Consider the following 27,695-nt stretch of genomic DNA (forward strand, 5'->3'; position numbering starts at 1 on the left):
AGGCTTGGATACAACGGCGCGATGAATTTTTTTCTCTTTTTGATTTGCAATAAAAAAATCGAATGCATTATTTTCTCTGGAAGGGTCAATGGGTGATCGCGAAACTACTCGATTCCGAAACCATGCTGATGAATACATGTAGTGATCTCCCAATTGGTATGGCTAACTTGTAAACACCAATTCGTTGCACATTTCCGCTTTGAAATGATGATCATTCGTACAGAAATCATTTTTCTCAATAGCAGTATACCTGATGATCTTTTTGAGAAGAATATCGTTAAAGATAATTTCCAAGAAAAGAAAAGACCGCTGTGAGTGAGAAGTTTCTACAATTCAATCAAGTGTTGTTGTTACTTGATAACAACAAATAGAAGGATGCAACAATAGTACTCACTCGCGGATTGCCTCTAAAATTAACATCAAATATTATGTTATTTAAACATTCTTCATGCATTCCTGCTCAACTAAAAAACCACAAACAACAAACCAAACTCTTCATGCCTGATCTAAATCCAAACAATCAAAAGAGGCTTCTTCACACTCAGCACGTGCTGAATCATCCTCACAGCACAGGTTCATTACAAACGTTACATGACGAGCATTCAGAGGTTCATAAACCCTACTTTTCTTTTTCCGTTCATCATCCCCAAAAGCGCCCTGAACACTTGCAACAAGGGCATCAAGCAAACAGTTCCAACTTGAATTATGAGCCTCCAACCTTGATCATCACACCCCCTTCTTCTGAGGCCGCAACACAAGAAGCCACAAACAATAGCACGGCTTCAGTAGCCAACAACACCAAACCGAATTGGATTGTCAGTTCCCTCAAGAACTTGCAATCTCGGCTTCTTTCTCATCCTTTGCGCAAATCCACGAGTATGTTCAAGTTTCCTTCCAATGAGATATTTTCAGAAGAAGAGGAAGATAAACAGAACCAACAAGGAAAAAAGAAACAACTCGCAACCACCCCTAATACAACCAACTCGAAAACAAAACAAGATTCAGGTAACAACCCGACTAAACTCTCTTCAAAATTCGTCTCTCATCATCGCAACCTCACTCCAACAACAAAAAACACCCATTTAAAAATGAGCTCGCCATCACAGCCAACTTCTGAATTTGCCAATCAGACAAACTCGGAGGAAGACTCCGCTACCATTCAACAACAAGGAGTTTTGGAACCAAGCAATATGATTCAGATCAACAATGTTCTTGGTACAGGTAGTGATGGTAATGTTGCAAAAGCCAACATAAACGGAAGTGAGGATGACATGACGCAATTAGATGATCAAATGATGCAAAAATTAATGATGAAAGATGAAACCATGCCACAACAATTTGTAGATAGTTTTTTTATTGACAAGGATAAGAAATTGTCCTCCAAGTTTTCCGTAGATGATGAAAGTGAAGAGCTATTGAAAGATAAAATGAATAAGATTTCTGAAGTCGATGATATGTATGGCCTTGACATTTATTATCACAATAGTGAGTTGTGTAAAATTGAAGGACCAGAAGATCGATTCACTCTCATTGACATTGCATTGGAAAGCGCAATGACCATCCAAAAATTATTTCAAAATGAGGCAAAACGTTACGAAAACAATGTTTCCAACGGAAAAATTTATCTATTCCTCAAATTACTCTTAGAAGTGTCAAAAGATTTGGAGACCAATTTAAAAAATTTGAAAAGTAGAATAGTTCAGATAGAACTTAAACTGGCTGAAAAATTTCCAAATCAATTCAAGTTTGAAAACCAAACATGTATATCACATAACTACAAGATGGCCTCATTTGATTTGAGTTTTCTTGACACATCTTTCCACTTTAGAGGATGTTTGTTAATTTTTATTCATACTTTGAATGAGTGCAAAACCTCAATCAACAAAGTGATACAGAGCAGAAATTCCTTCTTTTTGTTCACTACGAGCGACGCAAAATATGAGAAAAAACTTGACGTTTTTCAACAGAAGTTTTTAGTGCTCAAAACAATGTTTAACGTTTCCAACATGTTACTTCAGGAAAGATTGGACAATATTGACTCCAATAATCCATCATATTTTCCATTTTCACAATCTCTTAAAATTAGTGACATGGATATTTTAAAGGATGTGAATCCTATTGCATTTTGGCAACATTTAGGTAGCTTTTACGACTCTGAGATTGCTTGGTTCCTTTCTCTCATTGTCAAGACAACGGCATCTTTTGGACATACTCAAGAAGTGCCAAGTAAGCTCAAAAAAGATTTGATTTTTTATGCTGCAAGCGCCTACTACCTGATCAATCCAAAAGGTGCTGCAGAAAATTGTGCTACTTTATTTACCAATAATCCAATTGCAAGCAGCGAATTTTGGAACATCCAAGATGAAAACAACATCATCAAGACATTTACATATCTGGGCTATCCATTTGTTGAGACTTCACGCAAGTTTAAAATACCATTTCCAGGCAGAAAAATTGTCGATTCTGTTGGACTGAACATTGATGGTGAAGAATTTGAGTTTGTATCAGTTTCAAGAGAGGCTCCAGAGGATTCATCAATTATATTGTTTAATAACAACGAGCAAAGCGAAAAAACCAACTCTGTGGTATATTATTCCGAAGATGATGACGATGATGGAGAGGATGAATCTGTTGACCAAAACGCAACACCTGTGGAATATCGAGCAGGAAGTAGCATGATCTACCCACAACTTGACAATCTTGAGGAGGTGAAAGAAGGATCCTCGTCTCTTGAGGTAAACTTGGCTGAGATTGAAAAAACGATGAAAAATCATGAATATCATGATATTGCACTACGAATTATTTCAACTAAACCTCTTACCGAAGTGCCTGACTATATTGCTCACAATCCACAAGATTTCCCTTATTTGTCACAGATCCTAAAGGCCATTAATTCAATCAAACTCAAACAAGTTCAACACGATACAACATTTGACGGCAAAATAATTTTACACATCCACGGTGGAGGCTTCATTGCAATGCAATCATTTAGGTATGTTAAAAGCATTCTCTTTATTCAACTCATTTATTGACACGATGTTAGTCATGAGGTGTATTTAAGAAAATGGTGCTCTGCAACCAATATGCCTATTATTTCAGTGGACTATAGAAGGTTTGTAGCTTTATTTTTAGTGGTTTCAAGCTGTGAACGTTTTTAATTCCCATTTTTAGATCACCTCAATATAAATTTCCAACGCAAGTCGAGGAATGTTACTCAGCATACAAGTGGTTGTTAAGTAATTGTGAAAAACTATTAGGAGCTCCACTGAAGAAGCTTGTGATTGCCGGTGATTCTGCCGGTGGTAACTTAGCCCTCGCTACTATTTACAGAGCCATAAGAGATGATATTCAATTGCCAGATGCAGTAGTTTTAAGTTATCCTGCAACGTACCTTGATTTTAATCCATCACCCAGTCGTCAAATTTCTGTTATTGATCCCCTTGTAAATATTAACTTTTTGAGGTTGTGTGGAGAGTTGTACTGTGTAGAGAGTGACAATGCTAGCTGCAATCCATTCGTTTCTCCGGCTACCATTGAAGATGGTTATTTGAAACGTTTTCCACCAACTTACTTTAACTTGGGAACTTTGGACCCACTTTTCGATGATGCTGTATACATGGCCAAGAAAATTGCCAGAAATAATGGTGGACGAGTGAAAATTAGGCTCTATGACTCTCTTGGTCATGGCTACTTGAATATGGTCGATGTGTCCGGACTTGCCAGATTAGCCTCTGCTCACATCTGTGAGTGGATCACCGCTCAAGTTGAAAAATGAGCTCATTCCAACAACGACTCTCTTGTGTATGTACATACAAATATTGTGACAACTCCTTTGTGTATGAAACGAACTCCTTAGCCAAATGAATCATAATAACAGCTAACCATTTGGATTTCATCAAATTGTTTTTCATTATTCATGAATGGTGTGCATGAACAAGATTGCATTTTTCAGTTCAAAAAAAATGATCAGCCAAGAAGAAACCACCAACAACAACAACAACACGGAGGAAGAAATTTCCAACAACAAGCACACCTTTAATGATCCATGCGATGAATTTGCACCATTCAGCGACTCTGAACTGAAACAATTGTTGCAAAATGATGAAATTCCAGTGAGTAAACGGTCCCGAATGTTATATGCCTTGAAACAATGGACGGAATCGGAAGACAAGATTTCAAGAGCTATTGATATTCTATCAGTTGGATTCAAAAGTAAAAGTGCTCTATTGAGACATGAAATTGCCTATGTGATGGGACAAATGCGTTCTGAAGTTGCCATCCCAATTCTTGAGAATATTTTGAGTAATATGAGTGAAGACTCGATGGTACGACATGAAGCTGGTGAAGCCTTGGGTGCCATCGGAAGCCCTTCTGCACTTCCAACTCTTGAGAAATTTGTGAATGATGAATATAGAGAAGTTAGAGAAACTTGTGAATTAGCTATTTTGAATATTCAATATCAACAAGAAAAGGCCAAGAACCCACAAAATAATCAAGATTCCATCTTTTCACCATTCTCGAGTGTTGATCCTGCACCAGCATGCTCCGATGACAAGAAGCTCAAATTTGATGACATTAAGAACACTTTCCTCGATCTTAGCAAACCATTATTTGAAAGATATAAGGCCATGTTTACTTTGAGAAATATTGCTTCCCAATATCTAGAATTGGACAAGCATGATTACATGTTGTGTTACAAGAGAAAGGCGCAAGCCATTGAAGTTCTATGTCAAGGGTTGTTGAACCCAGAAGAAGGAGCACTTTTCAAACATGAAGTTGCTTTTGTGTTGGGTCAAATTCAAGAACAGTCAGCTGCTGATGCTCTCGAGTCAACCTTGCGTGACAAGAATCAACATGCCATGGTACGTCATGAAGCAGCAGAAGCATTGGGTTCCATTTCTGATCCAGAATCACTGAAACTTTTAGAAGAATTCCAAGCAGATGAAGTTGAAGCTGTGAAGGACTCATGCGTTGTTGCTATTGACATGCACAACTATTGGTCTGCCTTTTTGTCATTACACAAGAATGACGAAGATGGAGAGCAACAATAAAATTTTGGAGTATTTTCAATAGTTCAGCGTTGAACACGTGACAAAATTAAGAAAATACCACTGAGTAAAGATTGGTGCATGAATTTTAAATTGCAATCACATTTTACAATAAATATAAATGCTTTATTCTAACGTCTGCGGAGCTTCAAATTGTTTCTTACAAGCGCAGCATGACAAGATGAAAAATACAACCATTCCTATAATGGCAATGACCAATACCGAGCCCACAACTGTGTAAGTGACCCACAAGAATTGAATAGCAAAGTCCTTAACCTCAGAATAACAGGTTCCTCCATCTCTCAATTCAAACAAGTGCCCTGTCACACACATTAAATAATAGGTATAATTTTCAATATTTGGGTAGTAAGGTTTCAAAGCTTCTACAAGACTTGACGTGTTGTAGTATGAGCTATTTGTCAAGTTGTCCAACACTTTCACCTTAATCGTACTAATGTATTTTCTGTCACTGTACTCTTTTGCCACAAGCTCATATGTAACCTTTTCTCGGGCTCCGTGAATAATAATATCTGTGACTTTAACACCTGGATGAACTCTAATAAAGAATGTTTGATCAAAAGCATCTTTTTTGGCACTAGGTTTAAAGTAATTTGTAGAAAGGACGAGGGTAAAATTAGTCTCAGTTGGTCCAATCAGCTCAATATCGATTGGATTTATCTTTTCTCTTGGAGAATACAAACGTTCAGCATGATGGAATGCAATAATAAAGATCTTGTTGGTTGGCTCCCAATCTTCATACCATTTGGCACCCACACTATTCATTCTATCCTGTACTTCTTTTCCTCGTACACCAAAGAATGAACAATTCGAAGCAGTCACACAAGGAGGTTGTATAGTTGTTTGAGATAATCCAGCTACAGTTGAAAATGGTCTATAATAACATTCGGCACACAGTGACACGTTTTTGTACAATCGAATACCTGTTTTCTGGTCTTCAATGGTCACCGCTGTTGAAACATTTGGAACATTATAGGGTATAGAATTCACTAGAGAAGACAACGTAGAAGCTAATGAAAATTCTCCAAATTCTACATGCTCCGTAATGGGCAACCAAGATGACCATTGATGTATGGACGCTCTCCACAATACAACAGAACTCACTCCAATCACTAAACTCAAGAAAATGAAAAATGTAAAAACACCAGTCTTGATATTCCTAGAGATACAACAAATTTCATCATGATGATAGCGGCTGTTCTTTTTCAGTTTCCCGAAAGTATTTGAGCTCACATGTTCCGTTGTTGTTGTGAGCTGGTTATGATTTTCTGAAATGATCTTGGAATGATCGCCCGAGGATGATGATGATATCGTCATCCGTGAATTTGAACTCCACCATGTTGATGATTCATTGGTTTCATCGTGATCGCCCGAAACAAAATTAGGCTCATCATCATCACCCTGCGTTTTGGATGAAATCATTTTTTTTTCCTTGTATCGTCCAATTCACTTCTGTGTATCTCAAGAAACAACGAGCTGTTCCAAGAGAGAAGAAGCCATGGCCTGATCTTTCAAAGCTAAGAATTGTTCAATATAGCTTCGGTTTTGTTTTCAATTCTTCTCAACGATTTCAAATCACGAAGAAATTTTAAATTAATAACAAAAAATGTTCAAATCACTTTCATCGATTCTCTTGTTGTCGTGTTTGATGGTCTTGTTAGTGGCTACCTCCACTCTGGCCGATGAAGTTGAATTGGAGAATGATAAGCCAATCAACTATAGAAATAGAATGTTGGTTGTTTTGGAATCCGCACAACTCAAGACAAGTCATTCTAAATTCTTTGAAGGATTGAAGAAGGCTGGCTTTTCTCTTGAATTTAAATTGGCTTTTGATTCTATTTCTTTGATGAGATATGGAGAGAATTTGTATGATCATTTACTCATTATGGCACCAAAGGCAAAGAGTAAGTTTTAATGATGATGAAAGAAGGCTTTCAAATGATGATGAATATGACCATTGTAAAAAGAGCTCGGAGGTGATTTGGAAGATGCCAACAAGATTCTCAACTTTATCGATCGTGGACACAATGTATTCATTGCTGCTCATGCTGATGGTCTCTCCCAAACTCTCAGAAAGGTTGCTACTGAAAGTGGAATTGATTTGGATGATGAAGGAACCAATGTTATTGATCATTTCAATTATGATGTTAAGCTTGACTCGGACAAGCACACAACAATTGTTATTGGAAATGAAAAGCAATTCCCATCAAAGAAGGTTAACATTTTGGGAGATGCCAAATTCTCACAACAACCAGTTCTCTATCGTGGTCTTGGCATGCTCTTAAAACCAACAAACAAGTTGCTCGTTCCAATTCTTAGCGGAGCTTCCACTAGCTATTCATATAGCACTTCTGACGAGAGAGTTCAATCTGAACCACTAGTGAAAGGAAGAGACACTGTTTTGGTGGGTGCTAATCAAGCTCGTAATGGAGCTAGATTGACTATTTGCGGCTCAATGGATTTACTTTCGAATGATTTCTTTGATGCTTCTGTCACCCAATTCAGTTTAGATGGAAATCACAAGTCCTTTGCTCATTCTGGAAATGAATTATTTGCTATTGAGCTTGCTAAGTGGGCTTTCCAAGGAAGAGGATTGCTGAGACACACTAAGGTACATCATTATTTGGCTGATGACTCAACTAAAACTCAACCTTCAGCCTATCGAGTTGGACAAGATTTGACCTATACTGTTGCCATTGAGGAATGGAATGGAAAAGAGTGGACTCCATTTATTGCTGATGACATTCAAGTAGATTTTGTGATGCTTCACCCATATCAAAGACAATTCTTAAAGTACGATCCTGCCACTCAAAAATACACCAGCACATTTAAAGCTCCTGATACGTATGGTGTTTACAAGTTTGTAGTTGACTACAGAAGACAAGGTTACAACCAGTTAATATTTGCTGATCAAGTCACAGTTAGACCAATGCACATCAACGAATTTGAACGTTTCGTGCCAGCAGCTTATCCATATTACACAGCTGTCTTTGTTATGATGGGAGGATTCTTCGTTTTTGTCATTCTTTTGACCTTCACCGAAGAGAAGCGAAAGGAAGAGTAATTTTGTAAGGAAGCATAATTTTACATAAATAATTTATATTTGCAAATTATGCTCTTTCCTTCTTTGTGAAAAATCATTTCCCTTACTTCCAATTTATGGCTGTCGAATCAGCTATTGCTTGCCATCCGTTGCTTGGGTTTGTTTGGTAATGTCAATCCAATGCGAAAATACATTGGGATACAACAGCAAGTCTTTTACAACTTTGTGAACGAGCTCCTTAATAAAGTTAGAAATTTCTGTCTTGTCCTCAAGAATTTTGTCTTCACCAGGAAGAGGTAGTTGTTCTCGAGAGAGAGATGATCCCACTCGTACAGTAATATTGAATTCTTTCAACGGTGAATACTCTCCAGATGATTTGACAATATAGTTAGCCATTAGCTTTTGATCAGAAAATTGCGGAAATTTTGTTTCATCCATTTCAAATGATGGTAGAACTGGGTTTTCAAAATAAATCAATACTTTGTCTTGGGGAGAATTTTGTTTCAAATTTGAGGATGGATTGTGATAGTACATGATTGTCAAGTCACCATCAAACACAAATTTTGAAATCTCAATCTCAATTGGAATTGTAACAAATCCAGGGATTGGCATATTGATTCTAAGTTCTGACACAATCTTGATGGATGCATTTCCACTGTATGAAAAATGTCCTGTAAATTTAATACCTCCACCCTTTCCATTTCTCTTACCGGTCAGCAAAAATCCAGGATCTAATAAATGTTGCTTGACAAAGTTTTCATCATTCAAATCAATTGGAGAGATAGAAAGCTTATCTGATCCATTATTTAGGATTTGTACTGGAGGAATGAAATTATTCACATCTTTCTTATTTTCCAAATTTTGCAATCGCTCCTTCCACCAGCTAGCCCTTCTCTTTGTTTGAGCGATCAGGTCTCTTCTTTGTTTGTTTTCATTGGTTGCAACTTTGTAAACAGTTCCTATTGAACATATATGTGTTTTTTGTGGAGCTTTTCTAAGGCTGCTTAGATTAGTTGTTCCAGGAGTGTATCTGGTACTAGTGTTATCAATGGTAGTTTGTGAAAAGACATCGCTCATCGTTGCACTTATTGGGCTTGGATAATAATAGTGACCAGAAGCCACCATGAGAGTATTATGGGCTAATGGAGAATACATGGGATGACCTGAGGAAGAACCTAACAAATTCTTTCTTTGTATAGAAGAGAGAAATCCTGGCGATGGCATTAAAAATCCAGATGTAGCGACTGAAGAAACACTCACATTATCATCATGAGTTGTTGTAATGAGTGGATTTTGTTGTACTGGTGTGGACGGTGGTGTAGAATATGATTTTGATAAATCCACATTTGGCTTATGATCCTGTGTTGTTCGTTGTTGTTTTTGAGCAGGATACAATCTACTATAAATTTTGTTTTCATAATATTTAGCTCGTTGCATGAATGATTTCTCATCGGGAGCTTGTTGGATATCTTTGATTTGAATATTGGGTGCTGTTGTTCCCAAATCAAGACTATCAATAATTAAATAACTCAATGATTGAGTGGGTGATATTTCCAATCCATTCCGATTGGATTTGAGCGTTGAAGATGGCTCTTGTTGATTCATCATCATGACATCCAAATTATTCTCTTCATCTCGGACACTTTCATTCAAACTACTGGCACTACTACTTTGAGCATATTTCTTTCTTGAAAATACCAAATCCTCCAATGTTGCATTCAGTTGATCCTTTAGCTTTTTATTCACTTCAGGAGTCAATAACTTCCAATCAAATTGCAAAGACATTTTTTTCAGTTTGTGTGTTTCCACTCAATTTAACTTCTATCAAAAAGACTTGTGGTAAGATCTAATGCAATCAAGATACATGGAAGTCTCTTCTCAGTTCAATCTATATTTGAGTTGAAAAAGGAAGATGTTTGCATTTTCACTGAGCCGAAGCACTCTTTCTGAAATGGACATGGTTTTTCATCATCCAAAAAAAAGTTTCAACATTCTTTGCTTGCACACACAAAAACGTTACAGCACCTCTTCTTCCTATTGATTCCGCTCTTCTCAGAACAACCACCATTAGAATTGTGAGATCATACGTGTGCGAGTGTAAATCATTAATTTCTTTATATTCCGTTCATTTTGTGTCATCTTGTCAAATAGAGGTCAACTCTCCACTCAACCGACCAACCTTCTGAATGTTGAATTGATACTACTCTTGCTATCATCCTATTAACTATCCGTGAGCTCCGTATACAGTGATAGTTTTTCTTCTTCCTCTCTTCACTCATTATCAAAATTGTAACAACAATTTTCAAAATCTTCTTTTCATAATGATGAACAGTAATAGTAGTAATAATAACATGAACAACAATACTAATTCTTCTTCCATTCCAACGATCATTCCAACCACAACAACCACCACAACTTCAACTTCCAATGAATCTCCGTTTGTAGCCTTTCAGCAACAACAATTCTTGAATAGCTTGTTGCTGCACAATCATAACAATAATAATACCAATAACCAGAACAATAACAACCACATGATACTCACGAATTTAAACACTGGTAATCCTAGTAGCAGTAATTCTCTCACTAGTACCCATACTGCTCCGCATCATCATCCTATCCATAATAACATGAATCATGATAATATGATGATGATGAATTTAATGATTCATCAATGGAATGTCCTATCTCCCCAACAACAAGAACAATTATTAATGTTATTTCATGCCAATTCCCAACATCAACAACAACAACAATCATTACCGATGAATGTAATCAATAATCATCATCCTCTCATGATGCTCATGAATAATCATGCCATGATGATGCCAACAACAACAAGTCTTTCTGGAATTGATAATAATAATCATAATAATAACAACAGCACCACCAACTCATCCACCAATGTATTGAACCATCTCCTTTTGGCATCTCAACAACCTCTTCTCATGATGAATCCTAATAATACCACAAGCACATCATCCACTCATCCCTTTTTTACGACTTCCAATCCTTTGAATTGTAATCCTCAAACTTCTAACCTTACTTCTCCTTCGATCACATCGCCACAAGATTTCAACATGTTACAACAGTTTTTACTTGGAATGAATGTTATTGATAACACGAGTGTTCATAACAATCATCATCCATTGACTACAACAACGCCTATTACAACAAATTCTGATTTTACACTCTTCAATGATACCGTCAGTACGAGTGGTGATGGTAGTGGCAGTGGTAATAATAATCATAATATGGATGAAAATTCATTTCTTGTCACCGATCAACAAATTCAAACAAATTTTGAAGAATTGTTTCAACAACAACAACAACCATTCCATCAACACACGACATCTCCATTTCCAACGGATTTATCCCTCAATTTGTCAAATATTCAGCATCACCAACATGAAATGTCATCCTCGTCGTCGTCGGTAACTAGTACTCTTTCACAACCTTCGACTCCTCGTGTCGAAGGAGTGTTATTAATCGATCAACAATTTGATACCAACACACTCACAGATTTTGGACTTGAAACATTTTCCGACATGTCACCTTTTGATAATGTTCATGCCATTGTTGAACAAAATTTAAAGAGAAAATTGGATGTTTTTTTGGAGCCAACAACTGCAACCATGAATAGTGGCACAAGTGGAGGGTATAGCTCTCCATCCAGTAGTGGAGAAGTGCACGTTCGGCATCTGCGTCCTCTTCAAGTTTGAAACAATCCACGAGTCCATTGGCCAATGGTCTTCCAAATAATACTCCATCTGTTCCAGTCTCTTCTGGTTTTTCCATTCTTGATAAATTACCTCCACATCAACAACGAGAATATTTCAAACGTGTGAAAATGATGTTAACAGAGGATGACGACGATGCCAATGCTATGGCAACTGGTGGCAATTCTGCTTCATTCATAATGGATCAAATTTTCAATGATAGTACAAGTGGAGGAAGTGGAGGTTCTGATGAACGATCCTTTCATAACTTTCTTGATTTTGAGGAAGATCCTACAGCAAGTATCTTTTCAAAAGTCACACTGTCCAAACAATCTCCTCTTAATATTGATGAAGATGATGAATCAAGTGAAACCACTGTATTGGGAGCTGAATTTGAAATTAATCCAATGATTTATACTTCACCTTTGGAAGAACACAAATCACCTACTGCTTCACATGACGAATCATTGAATGAAAATTACTACTCGTCACAACAAGCCAAGAAATCAAGATCGTCAAGTCCTGTGGATTCCACTAGTCGACGTGTGATTAATAGTCAAACGCCAACAGTCATGGGTGCAACTTCTACGAATTATATTTGGAACAATATGATATTACCTGTGTCTAGTGTGTCAGCACCAACGAGTGCTTCTTCAACTCCATTCATTATTGCAAATTCTGACGCACTTCCCAAAAGAAAATCCAGTGGTGCTGTAAAATCACCAAACAGTACTCTCACTTCGTCACCCTTAATGCAAACGTCATCCTCTTCTTCTGCTTCCTCGCCAACTACTAATCAATCCATTTCTCGAACTTCTCAACCGCTGAGCACAAGCACGAGTAACAGTACTTCAAAATCGAGACCAAGTCATCGCAAATTCCCAACCAATTACTTTTTAAATATGGTTAGAGCTCCACCCAATAGCCCGATGGGATCCAAATCAAATTCTAGAGCTAGTTCATTGGCTAGTTCTGCAAATAATTCGAGAACCAATTCAAGAACGAATTCTCGATCCAATTCACCGACTACTAGTACTCCACCCAATTTTTATACTTGTTCTTCCAATAATAACATGCAAATGACGGATGCAGTATCATCCGATCAACAACAAATGTTTGCCAATTCGGATTTCATGCTCAAATTACAAAAGAGTTTATCATCCTTGTCACAAGTCAGTAATAATCCATTTTCTATGAGTAATAATAATTCTGTGAATCATGCATCGAGAATTTTAGTGACACCAACACCAGAACATCATTTTGTCAATATTCCAGGAGCAACAACATCAACAGGACAAGCCATTGTAGTTCCACAAAATCATTATCTCACTAATATGAAACCAATGACGGATCAACAACAATCAATCAGCAGCAGCAGCATTGGTGGTGGTAGAGGTAGTCACAACAAATCAAGTTCAGATGAAAAGAAGGACAATTCTCTGAACATGATGACGACACATGACAGTAGTGGAGATTTTTCTGGTGACCTGTCCAAACAACGAAAACATTTTCTGCCTACGGATGCGACTGAAGTGTTGAAGGATTGGTTTTTGGAACATATTCAACATCCGTATCCGAGTGGACAGGAAAAACAAGCCTTGTCACAACAGACAGGACTTTCCTATGTTCAAGTTTCGAATTGGTTTACCAATACGAGAAAACGAAGTTGGCAAGTGATGAAGAAAGAATACGAGAAGAGAAATGGAACGAAATCTGCCGAGTCATCTGCAACAACACCTCCTACAGAAGGGTCATCGGAAGCTGCCATTCCAGGTATCTTGGAGGATGCCAATAATAAATAACAATTTTCATTGTGTGTGAATATTTATAATATTTATTATTGTTTACAATCAAGGTCTTAAACATTGGCTCCCTTAAAGAAGAGTGAGGGTCTCAAATCTTGAACCTTATTCACATTCGATTTGGCAATAACGTTGTAGTCTTCAAAGAGCAGTTCACCGCAATTTCAAAACCACGTATCGAAATGCCACTAGGTGACAACAAATCAGTACTTGCAGGAGAAACAGCAATATTTTCCTTACTTCGATGTCTTCGAAGAGGTTGTGAGGCAGACTTGTCACCTTGGTTGCCGCTACTATTACTACTCTTTTCAGCTGATGGTGGAGATCCTACGTCCTTATCTTTTGTAGCAAACATCATATATCCACAATATTTACATTTGTGTACCTTCCAAATTGGTTCAATATATTCTCCAATTGGAATATTATCTGGAATGACCTCAGAATGTTGCAACACTTCAAATGGTTCCAAAAGTACCTTGTCATGAGTTGTGAAACCCATATTCACCACATTGGCATTGTAAAAGTAGAGTAATTTCATTTCTTGAAGGAATGAAGGCCAAGTACGCAAAGGACTGTGATCATGTGTGATATTTCCAGAGTGAAAACCATGAACTGAGAAGGGTGACATTAAACCAACCACACATGCTCCACAAATACATCTAAACCAATGAACAGTTTCTTCTTGTTTTTGTTTCTTTGGTTGAGTAGTGGTTGTGGTTGCATGATTGGTTGTTGAGGATGAGTGTTTGTTGTTATTCGTGTGAGTTCCAGTAGCAGCAGCAGTATTATTATTATGACTACTACTACTACTACCCTTCGTTCGTTGCTGTTCCTCTTCCAATTGCTTATCTTTCAACTTTTTCATTTCCAACATTTTTGAAATACTTTGATGAATCTTATTGAGCTTCTTGTGAGTATGTTGAGGTGGAGATTGAAGAAGTGATTGAACACTTGAATGTCTATTCTTGAAAAGTGTACCTGAGGAAGATAATGTTTTGAGTTCTGAAAGTGCCTTCTTCTTTTGTGACTCGACGGATTGCATTTGTTTGACTTTGAGAAGGAAATGCAAAAAGTGTGTTAAAATTTCAGGTCGTAAGGCTGGTCTTCGACTTTTCACAAACAAGTAAGATTCATAACTTGACAAGTTATAGGTATCCATCAAGAAGAGAACGACAAAGAGACCACTTCTACTGAGACCTTTTCCACTGTAAACGAGAACTCTTCCTCTTTTCTTGATTGCATCTCTGACAAATTCAAATGCCTTAATGTATTCGCTGTAGGCTTTTAAGGAACTTTCTGATAAATGCTCTTTGAGATTAAAGTAGAAGAAATTGTCAGGGAATTGAGACTTGGAAGTAGTGACACAACAGTTCACAATGTGAGTAATTCCGAGTTTGTTAAGAATAGACTTGTTGTAAGCTAAATCATCAGAAACTAAATACAGACGATTCTTCATAACAAATGTGGCCTTCTTAATGTAAAAATCAACATCATCTTTGGTCCAATTGTAGGGTGACAAATAATTATGTGCTGTTGTTTCTTGCTGAGTATTTCTACTGTTCTTAATCGAATCAGAATTGTCTTTGGGAATAACTCCAGGAAGTGCTGGTCGATTGGAAGATTTGGAGGTGTGAGGAGTTTCTAGAGGATGCAACAAGAAATCATCAACATGATGATGATGATGAACAAGCTTGGGAGGAGGAGTAATGCCTCTACTGGTCAAAGTACTTCTTGCGCTATTAAATTCATTTTCAATGTCTTCAGGAGTCATTTCTTTTAGCTTTTGCCATGATGGCATGACGTGCACAAAGTAGGAAAATCGTTGCAATAAATCATTGATGGATGGTCTTCGCAAAGGATCTCTGACAAGAATGTAGCTCAAAATGTCCATTAAAAAGTGATTGTAGTGAATCTTGAGGAATCTCTCTTGAGAAATAAGTGTCTTCTTATTATCAGTCAGCAAAACAAAGAAGGATGTGAAATCAGAAGCATCGAAAAGGAATTCACCAGAGAGTAATTCATAAAATAAACATCCCAATGACCAAATATCACTTGCACTGTTGGCTCCAACTTTTCTTCTTCTGTCATAATTCTTACTTTTTGTGTCCATCATTTCAATCTTGAGCATTTCAGGACTCTTGATACATTCTGTACCTCTATGACGAGTGGTATAGCCATCTTCTTCATCATTTGAATAAATAAAGCTTTCACCAAAGTCACCGATAACCATCTCAAAGTGAGGCATATCCGATTGATGATTGAAAAACTTGCCATCATCAACACCATCAAATGGTTCCAAGAAAATATTGTCACACTTCAAGTCAAAGTGGTTAATATTGTTATCGTACAAGAATTTGTAAGATTCTAAAATTCTCTTGAAGATGTTCATATAGAGTGGAATGTTTTGTAAAAAGTGGGTGGTTTGTTTGAGTCTCCATGTCTTCAAGCTGGTCTTATACTCTTTCATCACAATATAGTAATTGTCTTTGGTGACACCATAATCATACATTCTACAAATTCGTGGATCAGCTTTGAACTTTTCCATGATTAAAATCTCGTTGAAAATTGTGTATAAAATGCATGCCTCGTCAATGAGTTTAGGAACTTTTAGCAATTTTACAGCCACTGTCTTGACTGAGGAGTGTGTAAATTTGAGTTTACATCTCCAAACGTCACCGAATGCACCAACGCCTAAACGTTCCTCTTTCACGCTATACAAGTTTGGTTCAAACAACTTTTCACACAACAATCTCAAGAGGATGTTCAATCCAATAAGATTATCGTTCATACTACAATATGATACGATAGTGTCATGAAGAAGTGGAATAATATGCTCATTGTATGGATCGTTGATGTGGAAATGAAGCATGAAAGGAACGTTTGGAAGGTTCTTATTGAGAGGGAATTGGTCACAATATCTAGAATCTAAGGTAGAGTTAGAAGTAATCAAGAGTGACATCAATAAGGTGAGAATGGCCACATGCAACTCATCATTTCTATAGAGCTTTCTATTTTTCCTTTCTGTTTCATAGAATTGTACTTCATCAGATTCCATCATGGCTTCGTGTCTTTCCACAAATTGAACAGTGGACTCGATCAAGCTTGAAAGAACTTCTTCATCGCTTAGATCATCCTCATATAATAAATCATTCTCTGAAGATCTTGTTGAAGCGAGTGTTGTTAAGGCATCTCGTTTTGCTGACTTTAAAGATGAAATCTTTAACTTTTCCAAAATTCCCTTTGAGCTACTGCTGTGAGGAGTCTCAGAGTTATTTGCAGCTGGTTCAGGAGGTGATTGTTGATTTTTAGCTTTCAATGCTCCCAAATTTAATCCCAATGAGAGCATAGATCCTGTTGGCTTGCTGTTGGTGTTGCCATTTGTAGTAGTAGTGGTATTATTTGTTGCAGCAACATCTGTATTGGAGTTCGTTGCAGCAACATTTGTTTGCTTGGTTTCATAATTTGAGCCACCCAATGAGAAATTTAGTTTTGGAATTGAAGTGTGAGATTTTGGAGCTGACGGAGTGTTGATAAAATCAGCATCGTCGTCATCATCAGAATTGTCTTCGTCATGATTATCAGTAGGTTTGGTTTGTTTACCTTCATCTTTAGTGTTTCGAATGGAAGTAGTAGGTTTCGAGAAGGACAATGGAGGAATGGAAGGTTTGGCTCCATTTTCTAATGCTGCATTGGTAGACGTGGCATTCTCTGTACCTCCAGTTTTGTTTCCAAATGCCAGCTTGGGCACAATGGAAATGGGAGGAACAACTGGGGAGGATTGAGAGGTAGTGTTGTTGTTGTTGCTGTTGTTGACTTGTGGATTCGTAGATGACGAGAGTGTTGTATTTGAGGTCGGTATGGTTCCAAGTTTTAAGCCTAATGATGGAATGACTGGTTTGACTTGCTGAGTGTTGTTCGTGACCACAGGTGACTCTGTCTCAGATTCTGAATCTGATGTCAAATCAGAAGTGTCTGTTGCAGGTGTGCTCTCTGATTTCTCTTTTGTAGCCACTGATTGAGTGTTTGTGTTAATAAGAGAAGGAATTTTAGGAAGGGACAATGTTTGTTTTGGTTCTGGTGGTGAGTTGGTCTTGTTGGTTTGTGGAGTCAAATTCAAACCAGGAATGAGATTCACTGGAGGTTTTGAGACTGTTCTATTTGGAGAATCAAAATCGCTATCGTCTTCCTCTTCTTCTGAAATGTCCTCTTCTCCAGAATTGGCAGCACTGTCGTCATCGGATGTGTAGGTATCTGTGGTTTGATCGTTGGTTTCATTATTATTGTTGTTGTTGAGGTCTTTCACCGTTTGTGCCAACTTGGCAGCAGACTCTTCCATTTTCTTTTGATTTTGATGTCGTTTTTCATGAATTTTGTGTTCAAGGTTAATTTCTCTCGACAAAAATCGTACTACTTTCATGGTGAAAAATCGATTGATGATTTGTGTTGTCTTATTCATGGAGAATGCAATAAGTACGTTGAGGTGAAGCTTACATGCTTCTAAAGTAATATCATCATATGCCTCTTCAATGTACAATCTCACAAAGTTCAAATAGTGATATCTGATATAGGTGTTGACATAGGATTCAATTCTAAGGAAAGGCAGGTATGGAAGTCTGAACATCTTTTCCAACAAGGTCAACATTTGCTTTTTCACAGTATAGTTTTCAGTGATAGGTCCTTTGGTTAAAAAGCTCAAAACTAATCCATCAACAGGATTGACCAAGAAATCAAATTGTTTCATAACTCCACTTTCATCTTCAAGGAATGTCTCCTCTCCATTGGATGAATTCATAGCACCGCCAGACACACCACTTGTTTCGTTCATCATCATGTAATTAAGTAAATTCTTTTGCTTGACGTTGTGAGTATTTTCTTCTTTTTTCGAAAAGAATTCTTCTCCTAAATCTTGGAATAAATCCATCAACACTTGATAATGCTTCAACACTCGAACTCGTCGATCCTCCAACGTGATTGGGAATGATTTGGTATGAATATTAGTATAGCTATCTTCTCTCAGTGTGAAAATTGCATAATCTCTTAGCCATGCAAATGTGTCCACATTTTCAATGAGATTAAAGTAAAAGAATTCCATCAACAATGGATGTCTTTCAGGACTACCACAGATAAAATCAAATATTTCAAGCAATAGGTGAATGATATTGACAATCACTGGGTTTTTTTCGGCCAATCCCTTAAACTCATATCTGCCATGAATGTCTCTGCTCTTTCTTCTGCATGCTACTTGGATTTTGAGCAATGTTTCCAAACAAACGGCTGTACACTGTGAAGCCTGAACTCGTGAGACACAAGAGTACAAGTATTTGGACAGTACCTGAAGTTGATAATGTGTTTCTTCCCAGTCATCGTTTTCAATGGCTTGTTCAGTGATTCCTGTCCATCTCCAGAGGAAAATGTCAAACTTTTTTAAAGTTCTATCTCGCGTTGGATCATTACTCTTGTTAGCATTGTTCATTCTCCAAAGTCTAAAATATTTTGCTTCTACATCTGCTGCGTACTGCGAAAGAATGTCATAAATGATACAAATGTTATTCTTTTCGACATCAATCACAAAATCTTCGTTTTCAACAAGGTTAATCTTATAGCTCAACGTGTTCAAATCATGCATGAACATATTTACAGGATTTCTTGCAAACTTTCTAATCACTTGGAATTTTGAAACTGCTTGAAGAATTTTGAGAATAAAGTGTCTATGTACAGAAATATCGTTGGAAAATTTGGAGAAGATTATTTCTTCGAGTGTGAGAGGTTTTTTCAGATCGGTCTTTTTTCTTTTAACCTCTTCCACAACTGTACCATTCTCTTGTTTAGGTTCCTCGTTTTTAGATATTTGCATGTCAAGATCTCGTTTAATAGGTATGAGATACGTCAAGTCATATGCAATATCTAAATATTGACAGTTGATGTTCAATAAATAAATGCTATCATTGATACTTACATAATTCTCCCAATTTTGCTGCAAGGGAGTCAAAATGTTCAATGCTCGATTTAGTTTTTTGTTCAGCTTGCACGTTTTCAGTATTGTTATTTCCCTGTGATTGTGTTCGAAGTGTATCAATACTCAGTCTCAAACCTTCTAAATTCACCAAGTTAGGATCCAGTCTTCTTCGTATTCTCGTTGCTGTATTAGACTGGTTTTTGGATGGTAACTTTAGAGGTGGTACTTTAAATAACCCAGTAATTGCGTCTCTGGGAGTGGAGTTGTTTGAGCCCTTATCTCTATCATCGGAAGTGTTACTTCTGTCAGATTGAGGTGGGCTTTGTAAGCTAATGTTTAACAAATTGTTTTCACTTGTAGTGGGAGAGGTGTATACGGATCCAAAGTCTGTGACAGCCTTATCTTTACGGTTTTTCAAATTCTTTTCAATCTCTGCATTAATACTATTGTTGAAAGAGGCGGTATATAATTTTGGTGGTTTTATCAAGGAGGTAGATGCACTTTTTCTGGGAGTGGGAGTAGTTGAAAGTCTAGGAGATTTGATAAAGTGCTGAGTGACATTTTGTTTTAACATTGGCTTTCTTGCATGACTGTATTTTTGATGTTCAATGTCTTTGATCAGCCTCTTTCGATAAATGTCCAATAACAAGTTTCCTCCCGATCGATTAATAAATAACTAGAATATATTCACACATGATCATTTGAAACTGTTAAAAAACAAACGTTCACGTCACTCAAGCAGATACATACTTGCATAAAAGTGTCGTCCTTCGTAAATAGTATTCTATACAAAAGATATAATAAATTTGTAATGTTGCTCTCTTCATACACAAAATCGTTAAAAACATCGAAAAATAATGCAAAGTTTTGTGGTTCAGCCAAATTCGTTGACAAAACTACTTTCTGTACAATTTTGATTGTCTCAATGCTGATTCGTTGTCCACTACACAAGTACTGAAATAGACAAGGATATAGACCTAATTCTAACCATTCACTTTCACACTTTTCTGTTTCAATACTCTGAAGAATGGAATCCAGTGCCTGTCATGATGATTCGGTTTTGAATTGGCAATAGGTTCCAAACATGGTATTTTTGACAAGTCAATGTTGTTATGCAGATAGTGTCGTGGTCGTAGTAGCAGTAGTTACATGTAAATATACAACCACGTTGAACTCTCTAAAACTCTTACCTTCAATTGTTTCTCTGTGTGATAAGAAGCATCAAATCTCGAGCTATTATCACAAAGTAAAGAGAGTATTTGTAATTTTTTGCTTCTACGTGCCATCTCCTCTTTTGTGAGTATGACATGATCCGATACTATGGGTGATGAAACGAGAGAAGAAACCACAACGACATTGTTCGTATCGATGGCGAGATCATCATTGGATGGGCGTTGCGGTTGTTGTTGTTGTGGGTCATGGGATTCTTCGGAGACTATGGATTTGTTGTTGGTTGGAGAGGATGTTGTTGTGGTTGGGTTGGATGTTGTTGTGGTTGCTGTTGTCATTGTCTATGATGTGTTGTAGGTACGGAATTTTTATACTTCTCAACTGATGATGATGACAATCATAAGAGTCGTCGTTGATAATATCAAAAGAGAGAGGAGAGGAGGCTCAAAACGCAATGGTGTTATTGAATGAGGAATTGGCGATTTTAAACAATCAGTGATGCGCAAAATGACAAGTATATTGGAAATGAGAATGGGATGATGATGGGTATTGAGATACTGATGATAAAGTGTAATATGTTATTACAAAGTACTTCCACAACTCCGGAAATGATGAAAATAAAAAAGGAAGAAGAAGGGATGGAGTTCTCGATAGCGTTGTTGAAAGGAAATACTCTCTCTGAATCAGCAACAAATCAATGATGAAAGTGTGTCCGTGCACTGAATTTCAATTATTTTTTGTGGGTGATGTTTTCAAAAGTGGTTGTGGAGAAAAATTGAAACGGTTTTATGAACATTTGACGTTTGACGCTGCTGAAAAAAAGATGAACGACAATCCTTTTTAGCTCTCTCCAGGGGTTGTTTCACAGGCATTCATCTAAAAAACTACTCAATAAGCTCACCTTCTCACAAAGAGCCGACTACAGGTCTTGGCACCAATGTCTAATGTCAAAGGCTCTGGATCTTTCATTGGGCTGACATTTAAGCATTTGTAATACCAAATCAAACAGGTAATCGTCATATTGAGGCCTAGCCTGCTTCATATTGTTCTTGATCCTCTCGTGAGCAGCTTGCTCGAGTAAAACGTTAGGCACTCCATCCTTAATAAACCAGGAGGATAGTTGTGTTTTCTAAAGTTTAGATATAAAAACAAACGTGAGCAATATAGAAATTGGTGTGAGTACTTGCTTACAACAACACATTTCAATTACTTACAAAGTCACCCGTAATAATCTGATAAACTGTACATCCAAATGACCAGATATCACTCGCATGAGAAAGATCTCCTTTTCCACAAATAATCTCTGGAGCCAAATACACCAAGGTACCCTTCATTGTTGGAGCATTCGATTGTGTTCGGAAATGAAGTAACGAAGTTGGAGAATATTTAGTAGATTCACCAAAATCACCAATAGCAACATGTACCCATTCTCTCGTTCGATCAATTTCATCGAGGAAAATATTACTGGGCTTGAGATCATTGTGAATGATAGATTTCACTTCATGCAAATAAAACAGAGCATTCGATAATTGTTGAATAATGCTCACCATGATTTTTTTGGTAAAAACAAAGTCAGGGTTTCTTTCAATAAATGTCTTAAGGTCACCAAATTTGTAATAGTGCATGACAAAGCAAACTGACTGAAGAATCGTGCAAGGGAACACGTCTGTTATGGTAATAATGTGAGGGTGCATGCATTCGGTCAACCTCAACCCTTCCTCTCTCACAGACCCTACAAGATTTTCATCTCTATAGTCGTCAATGTGAATAGATTTTACAGCAACATGAAGATTTGTTTTTTCGTCCAAAGCAAGATACACGGTTGCAAAGGATCCACGGCCAAGTAATTTTTCTATCATCATTATGATTCATGGGCATTAGTGTCAACTATAAATGAGAGGTCTCACTAGAATAACTGTACTTACCAACATGATATCTATCCTTCAATCTATTTTCATTATAAAACCTCCCATTGCCTGTATCGTTGTTGCTATCATTTGTATCATCAATAGATCCTCGAGTTCCCAAGTTGTAATCAGACGCAGATTTGTAAGTATCAATGTTAGTTGGAACTATATAGTCGAGCCCCACTTCACTATCACGTCTTATTCTTTCCACATAGAACATGTCAGAATTAGAAGCCACTGACAACCTCATACCGTCTGTGGGAGTGTCACCTGGTGTCAGATATGTTGGATTTGGCTTGAGTTTAGGCGAAGATTTCACTGAGGACAGTCGAGTGGAAGATCTAAGTGACTTTTGCAAAAAGCTCGATTTCAGCGAAATGATCTTATCTTCAATATGAGGACTAATATTCGTGGATTTCCAATGCTGGTTGTTCATTGGCTGGGTAGCCATGCCATTTTGTTGCTGATCTTTCAAATCTCCATCCTCACTAACAGTTTGGAACGAAATCGCATTATTGCTAGATATAGCTCCAACAGCATCACTTTCAACCACTACTGGTGAGTATTTTGCTGTTTCTTTCACGGATGGAGCAGGGATATGCTTAAGATTCTCTTTCTTTGGATGAGATGAATCTTTGGTAATGTAACATGCATAGAGAATTAACATCATCACTATACCGACACATGTTCCAATTAAGCATACACCAATACACACCATTCCAACAGCAAGGCCAGTGGTATCAAAAGCGCTCTTTCTCGAAGTTCTTACAATTTGCAGGGAATAAGAACAAACTCCAGTGCAGCCGCTCATCACAACAGAAACATAAATGGACGCAAGAGGATAATTTGCATTATCAAGAGGAATTGTTGACGTTGTCGACTCAGGCTTAAATGTCACTCGTCGTTGTAAATCATAGTTTCCATTTGGTGATGCTTTCTTATTGACACCAATGAATGCATCAAGATACTGTAAAGTTCCTCCTGGTTGTGCACTAATCACTAACCCAAAACTATCAGTATTGAAATCAATAGAAGAATCTGAAGAAAGACAATTAGGGCAAAAGTAGTAATCTGTTAACAAGCTAGGAGTAGAATATGATTTTGGTTGGTTAAAAGTCATGAGTCTGTACAGTTGGAGAATTGAAAGCTTGGTAAACTCAACAGGCCTATCCAAAGGGTTAAATAACACAAAAGAATAGGCTGTATCATAGAGTCCAAACATGTAGTCTGTTTTTGTGTAATCGGTCGTTCCAACATCAATCACTGAAAGCATTGCTTGATTTTTGGTCGAGTTAAATAGAGGAAGGTTGCTTGTAGGAAGATAGGAAATAACATAGCCTGGTACGCTTGTTTGAAATTCAAACTTCCAATAGCCATAGGTGAAAGGAAAGGAGAAGTAATTCTTTGATGAGAGTCCATAAATAGTATTCTGTGCAAAGGTTTCAACTTTTGCTGTGCTCCTGAATTTAAAATTGCTGTTAGTGCTTCGTGATGCAACCACAAGTTGATGATTATTTGTATTGGATCTATTAGGGTCTACATTGACCGGTTGGTCCTGTTGTTGTTGTTGATAGAAATACAGCTCCAGCAGAAAGAATTTGCAAAGAACGACCAGAGCAACAATAAAGACTACTGGTAGCCACCTCGACATGATTCAGTTTTTTCTTTTTGATGTTGTGGCTCTTATCCAAATGAGCTGGGCTACCAAAAATGCAAAATTTTCTTTTGTCATTACATTTTTGACGATCGAGCTAATTTGGGAATGGTACAATCAAACATTTGAAACAATATTTCTTCTGTAGTTCTAGTCTTCTTTGTCCGGTATGGTGACATATTTCATGCTTCTAACATATAGAATCAAATTTAACAATGTTCCAATAATAAGCCCAACTGTTGTACAAATTGGAAAATATTGCCAGTCTTTTTCCCAGTCAAGAGGAATGACAAATCCACTAATCCAAATACAGACAATATGAACAATTACGAATTTTCTCAACAATGCCACTGCTTGAAGGTCAAGTTTTAGGTTGGTCAATCGTGTGGTTTTTTCCAACGCTACTAATTTCACAGTATCCACAATGTCTGTCCATTGGGAGAGGCTACATAACGGTTGGACAAAAATGATTAAACTAGAGATTAGACACCACAACAGGCATCTAACAATTTCTCCAATCGAGAAAGCATAACATTTGGACATGAATGCAAACACGACAATATCGTGAGAGTTGATCATGGAGCTGGGAACAAGCTTTGTGCATATCCAATTTTCATCAGCATTCTCTGTTGTGGTTGATGTAACAATTTCGCTTCTAGCTGATTGAAAAGTTGCAGAGTTTGACGAGTTAATTCGTATAAAAGGTGAGAATCCAAACAAAATTACGACAGCCAGTAAAAGACATGATCCCAGAACAAGGGTACCAAAATATTTAGCGATGTGTTGTAAAAGTAAGTCTGACGGAGTCATTTTGCTGTTGAGTGGAGTTTTTCTTGTTGCGAATATGCCAATCAGAGTAATAAACATGTAAATAGGTATGAGAACAACTACAAAACCTGTTATTGTTTCCGAATAGTATTCTTTCAACAAGAACGATTCCACTCTCCATGCACCATCATCATCAGGATTTTCCGAAGATGAATGGTTCCATGATTGCGTCATCCGAAGAGCAAAATAAATCATAAATATTAAACTCGTAATAATTTGAGTCATTAGAAATTTGTAGTATGGACTCATGGTCAATAGTAGACGAAGAGGATTTTGCTGTGGTTGAGTCTTGGTGTTTCGAGAGGATGGTCTCTCTTGGCCGTCTTTTATCATTTTTAAATTTTGAAACAAAAATTCACCACGTTCACTTCGAGTGCTTGCAGGAATGATTCACTCAACCAAACTGCTATGTAATAATATGAATCCATATTATTTTATCAATAATTTGGTTACTACACCATTAATTCGTGTTTCTCTGCTTCGGAATGGCAACTATATCAGTAATCGAAGGGATGATTCAAAACGATCGTTCGGTCATTGTCTCGGAAATGTTTGTCTCGACGAGAAAAAGAACGACCTTTCCAAAAAGAAGCCAATGAGAACCGAGAAAGAAGTATTCAGCTTGTTTTCATATGTAAAGCAGCAAGAAACGAATAGGAATGATGAAGAAAATCGAAAACAGCAAATTATATTCGAGCAACAAGTTAAGGCTTTAAAGGAGCATATTGAAACAAGCACTGCAGAATCTGTTGATAAAGATAACAACAACGATGTAGACTGGAATGAGATGACAGCCAATGAATTTCAGCGCTACACGCTTGAATTGTTTAAGAAATGCATTCACAGCATTAATGAAAAGAATCATGATTTAAAATTGACGTTAAAAGCAGAGCCATCAGAGCCATTAACTGATGATGAAAAGAATTTTATACGTGACAAGTTTAGATACTTGATTGACACAACCGCTGTACAGTTTTTTGACAAGATCACAAAAACAAATATTGTTCGACCTGATTTTCTTGTCATGGCTCACGACAGAAAATTTATTTTCGATGCCAAACATTACAACTCTAAAAGTGTGAGAAATAAGGACTCTCCACTCATTGGCAAGCAACTGATTTTTACAGCCAATCCAAGTCGTAACAGCACATCGAAAGGAGAAGTTAACATTTATGAAATTGTAAAATTATACAGAGATATTCATGCATTTAAGGCAACGGGTGGAGGTCTTATATTAAGTCCAAATACGAAACTGACTCCTAGTGCACAACATTTGGCCGTTACTCTCAATTTAATCATCATCAAGCTGAAAAAGAAAGGAAAATTGAAGACAAGTTTTCAAAAGATTTTCAAGCATACCTTGATCTTTATAATATTACTTCTTAATATTTTACAATCGCCACCTTTATTGATTTGTACATTTTGTTGTAAATAATATATTTTCATTTAACATTTTCGGAATGAATTACACAGTTACAAGCCCAACGCTCAAAGCAATTCCCAAAACATAATTCAATACTGCTCCCAGTCTTCGGAACGGACTTACTTTAGCAAGACTATTGGGTGACAAGAGACCACAAGTGATTGATAATCTCGCAAGCACATAGGCAATCATGCAAGCTCGCATCACTACCATTGCTCTCGTACCTGTATGACCACCAGGACTCTTGATCAATTGTTTGGCTTCCATGAATAACATCAACGAAATAGCAGTTGGAGTATACTCGGCATGATTGCCATGAGCACGAACGGCCTTGGTCAAGGGACTATTCAAATCTTGATCATCCACACCAATGGATTTGTTGGTACTCATTCGGAGCCGACTCACATTCAAACCAAGAAGAAAGTTACTGGCTGAGAGAATTCCAGCAGCGTAAATACCAATAGGTTGATCGGAGAGGAGAGACAACGACATTGTGGTCAACGACTGAATGAGATTTTTGTTATGTATGAATTGAACCTTGCTGTCCGTTGATCATGGGAGGATTTTGATATGTTCTTGAAAAGGCAAAGGGAGGACTTACAACTTTATTTGAAATTACAGGACTGTACCGAATGAAAGCATTAATTGTGGAATAGCTCATTGGTTAGCGTTTCAAACAGTTATTTCGTCGACAAGCCAAAAGTTAATTGGTAATATCAAATGTACCTTGATATTCTCCCAACGTTCTGTCTTTAATTTGAATGGATCTTGTGGTAGTATCGATCACTACCTGACCGCTTCCTTGAGCGTATTTGAAAGTGAGTTGACTTCCGTCGCGAGAGTCCAATTTGGCGATGATGAACTGATTGTTGTTGAGTCCTTGAAGCTGTAAATGTTCGTCGTTGAGATTTACTTGTCCTCGATATGTTCTTACTTGATTGGGATTGGATTGAGAGGAAAGAGAACATTCGAGTTGAAAGACGTTGTTGCTTGCCATTCGTTTTGTGTTGGTTGGAGAAGACTTATATTCTCTTTTCTGCTTTCTTGGAGTAACTTGTCAAATGGATTTCCAAATTTAATATATTTACATATAATCCTAATCATGGCTTGAATAAAGATTTCTATGTAAT

General features: G+C 37.2%; 12 protein-coding genes across 12 annotated transcripts; 5 read left to right on the plus strand and 7 right to left on the minus strand.

The window, feature by feature from the left end:
- Window positions 1–428: 428 nt before the first annotated feature.
- Window positions 429–3,775, plus strand: C9374_001625 (uncharacterized protein; the record flags this gene model as incomplete). Its single annotated transcript, XM_044690953.1, has 3 exons — window positions 429–2,992; window positions 3,044–3,112; window positions 3,172–3,775. 3 exons carry the CDS (start codon window positions 429–431, stop codon window positions 3,773–3,775), a joined length of 3,237 nt encoding a protein of 1,078 aa, XP_044551285.1.
- A 187-nt stretch (window positions 3,776–3,962) lies between these two features.
- Window positions 3,963–5,051, plus strand: C9374_001626 (uncharacterized protein; the record flags this gene model as incomplete). Its single annotated transcript, XM_044690954.1, has 1 exon — window positions 3,963–5,051. One exon carries the CDS (start codon window positions 3,963–3,965, stop codon window positions 5,049–5,051), a length of 1,089 nt encoding a protein of 362 aa, XP_044551286.1.
- Window positions 5,052–5,174: 123 nt separating this feature from the next.
- On the minus strand, window positions 5,175–6,488 carry C9374_001627 (uncharacterized protein; the record flags this gene model as incomplete). Its single annotated transcript, XM_044690955.1, has 1 exon — window positions 5,175–6,488. The coding sequence occupies one exon, from the start codon at window positions 6,486–6,488 to the stop codon at window positions 5,175–5,177; it is 1,314 nt and encodes a 437-aa protein (XP_044551287.1).
- Window positions 6,489–6,672: 184 nt separating this feature from the next.
- On the plus strand, window positions 6,673–8,130 carry C9374_001628 (uncharacterized protein; the record flags this gene model as incomplete). The annotated part of the gene is made up of 2 exons (XM_044690956.1): window positions 6,673–6,970; window positions 7,034–8,130. 2 exons carry the CDS (start codon window positions 6,673–6,675, stop codon window positions 8,128–8,130), a joined length of 1,395 nt encoding a protein of 464 aa, XP_044551288.1.
- A 111-nt stretch (window positions 8,131–8,241) lies between these two features.
- C9374_001629 (uncharacterized protein) lies at window positions 8,242–9,894 on the minus strand (the record flags this gene model as incomplete). The annotated part of the gene is made up of 1 exon (XM_044690957.1): window positions 8,242–9,894. The coding sequence occupies one exon, from the start codon at window positions 9,892–9,894 to the stop codon at window positions 8,242–8,244; it is 1,653 nt and encodes a 550-aa protein (XP_044551289.1).
- Window positions 9,895–10,430: 536 nt separating this feature from the next.
- Window positions 10,431–13,627, plus strand: C9374_001630 (uncharacterized protein; the record flags this gene model as incomplete). Its single annotated transcript, XM_044690959.1, has 2 exons — window positions 10,431–11,764; window positions 11,824–13,627. The coding sequence occupies 2 exons, from the start codon at window positions 10,431–10,433 to the stop codon at window positions 13,625–13,627; spliced, it is 3,138 nt and encodes a 1,045-aa protein (XP_044551290.1).
- A 109-nt stretch (window positions 13,628–13,736) lies between these two features.
- On the minus strand, window positions 13,737–21,091 carry C9374_001631 (uncharacterized protein; the record flags this gene model as incomplete). The annotated part of the gene is made up of 4 exons (XM_044690960.1): window positions 13,737–19,531; window positions 19,584–20,259; window positions 20,334–20,624; window positions 20,774–21,091. The coding sequence occupies 4 exons, from the start codon at window positions 21,089–21,091 to the stop codon at window positions 13,737–13,739; spliced, it is 7,080 nt and encodes a 2,359-aa protein (XP_044551291.1).
- A 581-nt stretch (window positions 21,092–21,672) lies between these two features.
- On the minus strand, window positions 21,673–24,311 carry C9374_001632 (uncharacterized protein; the record flags this gene model as incomplete). Its single annotated transcript, XM_044690961.1, has 3 exons — window positions 21,673–21,882; window positions 21,968–22,605; window positions 22,679–24,311. The coding sequence occupies 3 exons, from the start codon at window positions 24,309–24,311 to the stop codon at window positions 21,673–21,675; spliced, it is 2,481 nt and encodes an 826-aa protein (XP_044551292.1).
- Window positions 24,312–24,464: 153 nt separating this feature from the next.
- On the minus strand, window positions 24,465–25,475 carry C9374_001633 (uncharacterized protein; the record flags this gene model as incomplete). The annotated part of the gene is made up of 1 exon (XM_044690962.1): window positions 24,465–25,475. The coding sequence occupies one exon, from the start codon at window positions 25,473–25,475 to the stop codon at window positions 24,465–24,467; it is 1,011 nt and encodes a 336-aa protein (XP_044551293.1).
- A 52-nt stretch (window positions 25,476–25,527) lies between these two features.
- Window positions 25,528–26,577, plus strand: C9374_001634 (uncharacterized protein; the record flags this gene model as incomplete). Its single annotated transcript, XM_044690963.1, has 1 exon — window positions 25,528–26,577. The coding sequence occupies one exon, from the start codon at window positions 25,528–25,530 to the stop codon at window positions 26,575–26,577; it is 1,050 nt and encodes a 349-aa protein (XP_044551294.1).
- Window positions 26,578–26,607: 30 nt separating this feature from the next.
- Window positions 26,608–27,057, minus strand: C9374_001635 (uncharacterized protein; the record flags this gene model as incomplete). The annotated part of the gene is made up of 1 exon (XM_044690964.1): window positions 26,608–27,057. The coding sequence occupies one exon, from the start codon at window positions 27,055–27,057 to the stop codon at window positions 26,608–26,610; it is 450 nt and encodes a 149-aa protein (XP_044551295.1).
- A 211-nt stretch (window positions 27,058–27,268) lies between these two features.
- On the minus strand, window positions 27,269–27,562 carry C9374_001636 (uncharacterized protein; the record flags this gene model as incomplete). The annotated part of the gene is made up of 1 exon (XM_044690965.1): window positions 27,269–27,562. One exon carries the CDS (start codon window positions 27,560–27,562, stop codon window positions 27,269–27,271), a length of 294 nt encoding a protein of 97 aa, XP_044551296.1.
- Between the last annotated feature and the right edge of the window lie 133 nt (window positions 27,563–27,695).

Source organism: Naegleria lovaniensis (assembly GCF_003324165.1).
Source record: "Naegleria lovaniensis strain ATCC 30569 chromosome Unknown tig014, whole genome shotgun sequence".
Lineage (NCBI taxonomy): Eukaryota > Heterolobosea > Eutetramitea > Acrasida > Naegleriidae > Naegleria > Naegleria lovaniensis.